The 9,415-nt window shown below is 35.2% G+C and overlaps 1 protein-coding gene across 1 annotated transcript; it reads right to left on the bottom strand.

Moving 5' to 3' along the window:
- Positions 1–405: 405 nt before the first annotated feature.
- LOC115023870 (mucin-17-like) lies at positions 406–9,065 on the bottom strand. Its single transcript, XM_029455189.1, has 12 exons — positions 8,568–9,065; positions 8,331–8,446; positions 7,672–7,736; positions 7,526–7,571; positions 7,389–7,444; positions 6,715–6,833; positions 6,490–6,549; positions 5,541–5,712; positions 5,042–5,203; positions 4,479–4,573; positions 2,206–2,354; positions 406–1,230 (listed from the first exon to the last, which is right to left on the bottom strand). Exons 3-12 carry the CDS (start codon positions 7,734–7,736, stop codon positions 1,210–1,212), a joined length of 945 nt encoding a protein of 314 aa, XP_029311049.1. The 5' UTR covers positions 8,331–8,446; positions 8,568–9,065; the 3' UTR covers positions 406–1,209.
- Between the last annotated feature and the right edge of the window lie 350 nt (positions 9,066–9,415).

Raw genomic sequence — 9,415 nt, 5'->3', positions numbered from 1 at the left:
AATGTATGCAAATTGGCACATTTAAGCTACGGCCTCATTTGGATATTTAAACATACAATTTCAGAAAACTTGACTCTTAAATGTCCAGTAAGTACATCAAAGTATGCTTCAAGTGCACTATATTATTTAAAATTTGTGTTTGGTGTCGTCTAAGCTAATGTTTTGTTGGAGTCAGTCTGATCATGATTAAACAGCCATAGAGAGTTTGATCTTTGTATGATGCACATATTTGCTGTCAGACAAGAAAATGTACTTTTTATTCTGTGTGTCCGATATGACTGCAGACTGGAAGGACAAAACTGCGATGAACGTCAAATAGTGCAAGTTTTCATTAATAATCATCAAGAACTGATGGAAAACCTTTTAGTCATGGTACTTTTTTTATTTACAGTGCATTAAGCATCACTCAAAAACAGAAAAAAATATAAAACTAAATCACTAGTTCAGTGGACAATAGTTACATTATATAATAATAATAATAATAATAATAATAATAATAATAATAATAATAATAATAATAATAATAATAATTTCAGCTTCTTCAAGTTGCTGGCAATGGAAATCTTAAATCCCAGGCTGCTCCAACAATGCAACACTCAGTAGAATTAGAATCGGAGGGATGAACACCTCTTTTTAATGGTCACACATGCAGAGCACACCGCACAGTGAAATTTGTTCTCTGCTTTTAACCCATCCTAGTACCAGAAGTCTAGTACTAGGAGCAGTGGGCAGCTAATGTACTCAAAACGTTTACATTTCAAAAACTTCAGCGGTTGGAGAAACATCAAAGTTATTGTGTGCAAAGTCACATGTGGAGTCTTCACTGGGGGTTTTAAAGTCGGATGATAAAATGAGCACAGAGGGGAATCACTTCCTCCATGACACAGTGTCACAAGATTCATAAAGGTAGATTTTATGACAGGGCTGTATAATAGACTCATACATAAAGCACTGTCCTGCTGTCAGTTTAAGAAATAAATAAATAAATCAAGCAATTATTTAAATATCTAGTATATAAATATATATATATATATATATATATAAAACTATTATATCTGCTGCATTTTAGATGTATATAAATAGAAATTATAACTGATGCATTTTAGGTGTTTATAATAAGCAGCAAAAAGACATAATAGCAAGTATTCATCAGTAAGTCATCATAATCAAAACATATTTAGAAAGAAAGTTGAGACTTCAGGGCGCTGCTCAGACGTCCCACGTCCTCATCTGTGGAAAGAAAGAACGAAAGGAAATGAAGAACACATTTAATGCTGACATGTTTGTGCAAACATATTTGGTTATTACGTTTTCTTCAATTCTGCAGTTGTATAATATAGGATTTAATTTACAATAATATTTTTTATAAATTATCATAATGTAATATTTTACAATAATCATCATCATCATTAATAATCATTCATTAATAGTAAATTAATAGTTAATCAAACTTTGTTTTTTAGTTATTTTACTGTTAACACGGAATTATTGTTGCACACATAACATCGTATATAATATATTAAGTTTGTGTTGATGATTACCAAATGATTTGTAAACCTTTAAAAATAGTTTGTAAAAGATATATTTACATTACATAGAAAGATGGACCAGAAACTAATCATTAATCAGTAACAAAGTATTAAATAATGTTTATAGACGCTTTACAAAGTATTTAGGAGGTATTAGAATCATTAGTTGAACCTTTATAAAGCCATTTAAATAATGTTTATAATATATAGTGTTACAAATAGGAGCTCCATCTCATGTAATGCTGTTTTAACAAATGATTTGGTCGTTATTAATACGCATACTTAATAATATAGCGTATACAATTTACGCAATGTGTGTTAAAATAACATAAATAGTAGAACTTTTTAATTAGTAGACCTGAATAATTATCATTTCATTGTTTGTTAATAGTAAAACAACTATGAACTAAAGTTTGATTACATATACATTTACCATTTATTAATGATGGTTCTTATAATGTGTTCCCCAATTCTACTAAATATGAAGCTTGTTTGGCGCTCCACCTTTTTTAAACTTTTGTTTGGGCATTTTGACTTATTTCGCTTAACTTTTCTTTACAATTTCTGTGTTTGCACACGGCCCTACAGTCTTATGCCTTTTTATAGTCAATGGCGGGGCATTTACCTTCTAATTGGGATCAACTGGCAACTTGAATTTCTGTAGATGTGCACTGACCGACTGGTTGGATGGGAAGTCTCTCAGCGGTATGCTGGAAGACTGGGAGTTTCCAGCAGTAGAAGATGGAGCATTGTATCCGTGTGCTCTTTGTGACCGTCTGCTGTCAGGATCCATGTCATGTGTGAATGAACGGTTTATGTAGTCTCCTAAAAAAATAGGACAACATGGGAGATTCACGCAACCACTGGAATTTTATGTTTTTTTTATGCTTGTAAAATGATGCCGGGATGACCAACACACACATTTAAGAGCAGCAACTAGAAAGTTGGAAGAAAATGGTTTCAGGTTTTGAGGGCAGCTGGCAAACTGAGTGTCAGATACAATGTTGTAATGTTCGTCTTTTTAGGCTGATTAGACAGATCCTACTCCTAGCAGATACCGCAGTCTGCCTTCGGATACAAAACTGCAATGGGAAGAAGCAGTAACTACCACCCAAATGTGTTCCTTTAGCTTCATAATAAGAAAAGAAGGTAACATTTGTTTTATTTGATTTGAATATTTACTCTCCAACAGCTTAGAGGAATTAAATGTGTCTCTGTTGAGCTTTATCCGACTACCATTATTGTTCAATCAATCAACCTCATAAATTACTTTACAATTTAATATATTTGAATATGTGATTCAAAAGTTGCTAAAACCACACCATCACATGGATTCCACTAAAGTCAAAAAGGTGACTTCCGCTCTGCTTGACTAGTCAGCTTTAGCTATTGTGTTTCTGATTGGTTGGCACCAGTGGCGTAGCTAGGCCTATTTTAGGTGGGCTTCAGGGTCCCCTATGTACACCCGTACAGTCTATGTACACCCGTACATAGACTGTACGGGTGTAGCACAGCTTTGATATCATGATAGATATCTGTAACTTCTGACGAGTCATGCTGGAGACGAGAGATTGATATTTTGGAAGATGCACTGTGTGAAATTGTAAGAAGTTATTAATATGTGTTAGCTCCTTAACTTTTAATAACTCTAGGAAAGGGAAAAGTGTAGTAACATTAGGTCCTCTATGTTTGTTGGTGTACTGTCAGTAGTCAATAGTAACTGGCTAGCTACAGAACAGCTAACGTTTGTTCACTATGGAAAACAATTGTAAGCAGGAAAGGGTGAATAGTTATTCTAACTATCATAATCTGCCAATGTGCATTGATCAGATGGATATAAGAAGAGTCCTAATGAAAGGTACAGCTCTGCCACAGGGAAGCAGCAGCAAAGAACAAGTGATTCTGGAGCCAACAGTGTGATGGAGGTTAGTTCGGGTCTAGGAGTAAATGAGCAATTTTTGGATTAAATTCCTGTAATAGGCCACAGTACTAGCTAAATAAATCATTAATGAAAACACACAGCCTGAAGTTCCAGAGAATGATGCATTTGTTTAACACACATGACAGTGAACACACTTACACCAGTTTGCATTTTGAACATGACGTTTGAATGTCATGAAATTTACTTTAGTGTCTCGATCAGTTAATAAATCATTGTTTAAACTTATTTTAAAGGGTCATGCAGAAGCAGAGGCAGATATATTTTTCATATTAGTGTTGAGAGTTGTGCCCCCTCCCCTTACCAAGACCACAAAGTTCTATTAGATCTAGCATCTTAATGTTGCTGTCAAAGTGCACCAGATGCATACAATTCACTTTAAAATGTTTTTAAAAATCTGCCCTGGGGAGCATGCCCCCGGACCCCCCTAGAGGATGTGAAGTCCACCCTACTCCTAAGACATGTCGACTTGACTAAGGCAACATGGATCTGGTTAACATGACTAATATATTGACGACGCAACCAGCACAAAACACTATGTGTGTGTAGTGGCTTTGCTCAGTGCAAAACTCCCAGGCTTACTTCTCCATCATCATGCCATCTGAGTTCCTTTAATGGTAACTGTACTACCATGCAGGTGCACACAGCTCCACCTCACCTCTGGACTAAGCCCACCCAAAACCTTGAAAACCTAGCTACGCCCCTGGTTGGCACGTGTCATATATAAAATGTAACATTCATTTAAAATGAATTTTTAAATAAAACAAGTTTTTCTATTCAACAAAGCCCTGTACAAAGTATAAAATAAAGTAAATAAGTATAATTATAGTGACAATATGGGCCAAGAAGATCATTTTAAAGTTACACACAAGCTGATTTTGCGTTTTCTGCCTAAAACCACCTGCAGGCTACACTTTAAAAAAAGATACTAAATACAATATTGCACCATTTCTGGCAAATGTAAAGTTGCATAATTAAGTGCGTTTGTTTATAATAAATGATAAACTTACCAGCAGTAGATGTAAAAGTGTTAGTGTTGGCTCTGGACCACTGAAAGTCCTCACTAATCCACTGATTCACCTGCGTTTCTTTAAAGTCTCTCTTCCTGCAAACACAGAGAAAATTGTATAATTTCAGCTTCCATTACAAAAGATGTGCAGATATTATAAAAATAAATGTAAACATATTTTGATAGTATTAGCCACAGTCGTCTGCACCTAAAGATATCAATATTCTTCTTGCCTTACATTTGAATTTAAAGAAGTTTAGCCCTAACATACAGGAACAATGTAGCAGATATTTAACAAATTATTGATTATAACTGTATGGGTTACTCAATAAATACTTAATAGTGCCTTGGACTCTTTTGAAGAGCATTCGATAAAAGTTATGATTAAAAAAATAAACAGTATCATAATGGTACAGATACTGCAGACTGCTGAGATTGACTGTATAGTAAGAGCTGATGATCTGCATTGGACTATGCAACCAGTATTAATAGTCTGACTGACATGTTTATGTTCCTGATGTATAAAAAACATTTGAAGAACAACCAATAATGGCTAGAGCTTACAATTGTTGCTTGTGTCTGGTGACCAGTAGGCCTAGAGTTAAGCCTATCACAGTCAACAACAGACAACATAGGGTCAAAGATAATCCTATGAAGAAGGGAATTTTGTGTATCGGGAAGTTACAGTCATCGCCCAAGTACCAAGTGGACTCCACATGTTGGCAACTGAAACAGAAAAGGAAGAACAAAGTTAAACAGTGTTAACAAGTCAAATAAAGCAGCACAAAGGAACTTTTATAAAAAGGTTTTTAATTATTTTACGTTATTCGCTGCAATAACAGGTCTGTCGACTGGAATAAAGAATAACTAAGGAGAAAGATTTGCGGATTGTAAAATATGACCCTTTTTTGGATAAAGAAGTTGGAGAAAATTCCTACATCTCTACATACGTATATGCTTGTTAATCTTCCTTAATATTAAACCGTATGCTACGTTTAGCGGAGGTGTTTATTACACAAATAAGTTTTTCAAAAGCACCGAACTGAGAGCTAAATCAACTTACTGGCAAAGAGGTCCAACGTTGCTGTATATTCTGCAGACTCCTTCATTTTGACATAATTTAAACCTTGTATGTAATATGTTACATACAGTCACACACGCGATTTTTCCAGTGACATTCACAGGTTCGTAGAATTCAGCAACATCTGCATTATCCACAAACCTTTCACAGAGAGCTGGTGAGAAAAACACAGTCAGTAACTTCACTGTCAATACTAGCTTTGCCAAATATGCATTTACACTCAGAAAATACAGTAGTAGAACCTTCTTCATGCCTTATTTTAGGCAAACATTCAAAAAGGGTCTTATTGTGCCATGTGGCCATAGTGTGTAGGTCTTACCAATTACAATGGTAAATTAAACTTTACCATAACTCTTGTCTGATGCTTTAAATATTAAATCGCACCAACATCATTTGCTGTTTGGAAAAGCTGGCTTTTAATCTTAGCAGGTTAGCAGCTGTACCTTTATGTAGCCACTGAACGTATAGTTTAATGAAGCACCCACCAATACACACATACAGACAATTGAAATGTCCCTTGATAAAAGCAGGAAAATGTTTCCTTTCTCTGTTCTGGCTCCATACTTCTAGCCCAAACTGGTCAAAAAAATAAAATAAAATATTATCAGAGCTTTTAAGGAATTTAATTAATTATTTAAGGTCCACCACCAGACAAGTTTCAAAGTATGTCAAAATATTTTTTGAATATTATACTATAATATACTCTGACATAAAAATAACATATTTTTGAGTGGCATTTCTGACGGGATCTTTAAGCTTGAAATGTGAATAAGTCACAAAGCAAATTGGAGCATGTGTGAAATTGTTTAAGATTTGTAAAACTGATTAAATCGCCCGGTACCGCCCACAAATTTACCTCAACTCTCTGTTGATATTTGAAACACAGATCACAATGATGAAAAGCACGTACACACGGTGCAGTAATACTTACATTGCAAATCCACCTCTGTTTTATTAAGTATGGGCGGAGCTATGACGGTGAAAGGACAATCTGAAAAAATTCACAAGACAAAAAATGACATTCTATTCAATGTATGTATACCACAATGTGATAAAACTCTTATATATTTGAAAGAATATAGTTCTGATCTCATGGTTTGCTAGCAGTGCATTCTGTATATGATTATGAAAGAAAAATACTGATTTTCTGTCTTACTTTCGCAGTCAATAAGCCCTTGAAGAGCATCCTCAACTGCGTTAAAGTCATCGTCATATACAAGGTCAGAGTTGACGTTGTTTGGAATTGCCAAAACCACTTCATGTGTGACGCTAACACTGAAGCAGAAAACATTTCATACAGCATGTCAGTACAGTTGAAGTCATTTTTCTTTTTTTTTTTACGTCCTATCATTATTATTGTTAATACACCTGTTTCGTCAGTTTAAATCTCAACGTGGGGAACTATAGCATAACCAAATGTACCATAATCTGTAAAAAAAAATTCAGGCTTTCATTTTCAGTGTTTGAAATTGAATTGAAAGCATATTTCTATTCCACATATATGTTATAGAATGGTTGTATGTGCTCAATTTGCCTGGGCTTTACTTATTTGCGGTGTTTTTGTTCTACTGTATATGCAAAAGTATGTGTTGTCAAAGTGGTGATGATATTTCCTTTATTGGCTTCTGTTTTGTTAAACTGTACCCTAAAAGTCAGTGTTTAAGTGGAAAGTTTCCCTATTGAAAATCATTTAGGTAATTAACATATTGTTTCTCTCTGTGATTGCCAACATGCAAAGCTTTCCAGTGACTACTCTATGTTGATATATTAAATTACATTATATGGAAATGATCTGTGTAAGATATTTAAAGGTGTCTGTGCTCAAATTACCCTTCTGCTCTTGGTGCGATACTGTAGATAGGTATAACTTCAGATGATAATCTCATCTGAAATAAAGATAGAACAATTGTTAATATTTCATTTATTATTAAATATCCTGCTGAAAAATATGAATTGAATAGCTTTACCTCTTCCACAGTGTTATCTGATAATTTGACCAAAGTGGCTCCACGGCTAAGAGAAAGAATAAAAAAGCACATAGTAATTTACCAACACAGTTATATTAAAACTATAGCAAAATACAACGGTGATATAATTGTTTCAAGTATATTACCTCACACTAGTTACCACCACTTCTTTAAAGTTTGATAGGTTCTTTCCATGGTAATATGTTTCCATCTGAAATAGTAACAACATAATATAAATAATGTTTCAAAAGAAGAAATTCTGTGCAGAATAGAGTAATTTTTAAAAATAATTTATCCTACTCTACATGAACTGTCTGTACTGTTTGGAATAGTGTAAAATCCCCAATGTGACCTTTTTTAATAATCACCATTTAGTTTTTATAATTCTTACTAAGACAAAAAAGTAAAATCAAACTATTTTAATAAATAATATTATCACTAATATCAGAATTTCTGGTTATTCCAGAAATGTTTACTAGCTTACTGGTTGCCATGATATTGGGGGTGTATGAGCTCAACAACATGTGTATCCATAGCACATTATATTTTGAAATATGTTTGCTTGTTCAGCACAATAAGTTTTATATATGCAGATATATTACTCTTGCTTTTTTCAGTCACCACACAACTAGTCTTGTAAAGTCCCCAATGTTACAACATACCGTAAAATCCTCAACGTTACAATATACTGCAACATTCGAAAGATTGCACAGAGGTTACTTTATCTTGGAATTACTGACTGGATGTGTCCAGTACCTACATGGCTGTAAATCATGCATCATAAGTCTTCAGTTTTTTCAATTACCTGGTCGGTGAAATCTCCAACAAAGGTTTTGTATTCAGGTGACGTTTTGTCTTCATATTTTGTATTGAATTCCTGATCGATCACCACATTAACAATGACTGACCTGTTAAATATATCTGCAAAAAGAATCAAGCATATTGGAGACCACAAACAAATTAGGACAACTAACAAAAAATTGTGCTCAATAACTTTTAGTTGGACGTAAAAATGACAGAGCTTGCAAAAAGTTGAGAGTACCTGGCTCAATAGTGTCAACAAATTCACAATAGATTCCATTATATCCACCAAGACATATGCAGATGGAGCCATTGAAGTGTCCCCCATTTTGGCAAACAAGGGGCTCCACTGTGATGATTGGTCGAATGGTTGTTTGAGTTGTTGCTGTGGTAGTTGGTGGTGTTGGTGATGTGGTTGGTGGGTCAGTTGATGGTTTGGTTGATGGTATGGGTGGTTGTGTAGTTGTTTGTGTTGTGGATGGTTCAGATACCAAGGTAGAACTAGCAGGCTCGGATGTTGCTGCATCAGTTTGACTGGTTGATTGAGATTCTGAGGTGGTACCGGTAGGCTCAGTTGTTACTGTATCTGTAGAACCTGTAGGTTCAGTTGGCAAAGTGGTCTCTGCAGCGGTTGGTGTAACTGATTCAGTTGGACCCGTTGATACAGATACCAAGGTAGAACCAGCAGGCTCGGATGTTGCTGCATCAGTTTGACTGGTTGATTGAGATTCTGAGGTGGTACCGGTAGGACTCAGTTGTTACTGTATCTGTAGAACCTGTAGGTTCAGTTGGCAAAGTGGTCTCTGCAGCGGTTGGTGTAACTGATTCAGTTGGACCCGTTGATACAGATACCAAGGTAGAACTAGCAGGCTCGGATGTTGCTGCATCAGTTTGACTGGTTGATTGAGATTCTGAGGTGGTACCGGTAGGCTCAGTTGTTACTGTATCTGTAGAACCTGTAGGTTCAGTTGGCAAAGTGGTCTCTGCAGCGGTTGGTGTAACTGATTCAGTTGGACCCGTTGATACAGATACCAAGGTAGAACCAGCAGGCTCGGATGTTGCTGCATCAGTTTGACTGGTTGATTGAGA

The sequence above is a fragment of the Cottoperca gobio genome, chromosome 18 (genome assembly GCF_900634415.1).
Source record: "Cottoperca gobio chromosome 18, fCotGob3.1, whole genome shotgun sequence".
NCBI classification, from domain to species: domain Eukaryota; kingdom Metazoa; phylum Chordata; class Actinopteri; order Perciformes; family Bovichtidae; genus Cottoperca; species Cottoperca gobio.
This window is presented reverse-complemented; position numbering and strand designations above follow the sequence as displayed.

Coding starts and splice junctions, on each gene's coding strand:
- LOC115023870 (XM_029455189.1), bottom strand. CDS start 7,736: ATGGAAACATATTACCATGGAAAGAACCTATCAAACTTTAAAGAAGTG. Junction 6,834..7,388: donor ATCGCACCAAGAGCAGAAGG/GTAATTTGAGCA, acceptor TTTCTGCTTCAG/TGTTAGCGTCACACATGAAG. Junction 5,204..5,540: donor AACGTTGGACCTCTTTGCCA/GTAAGTTGATTT, acceptor TTTCTGTTTCAG/TTGCCAACATGTGGAGTCCA.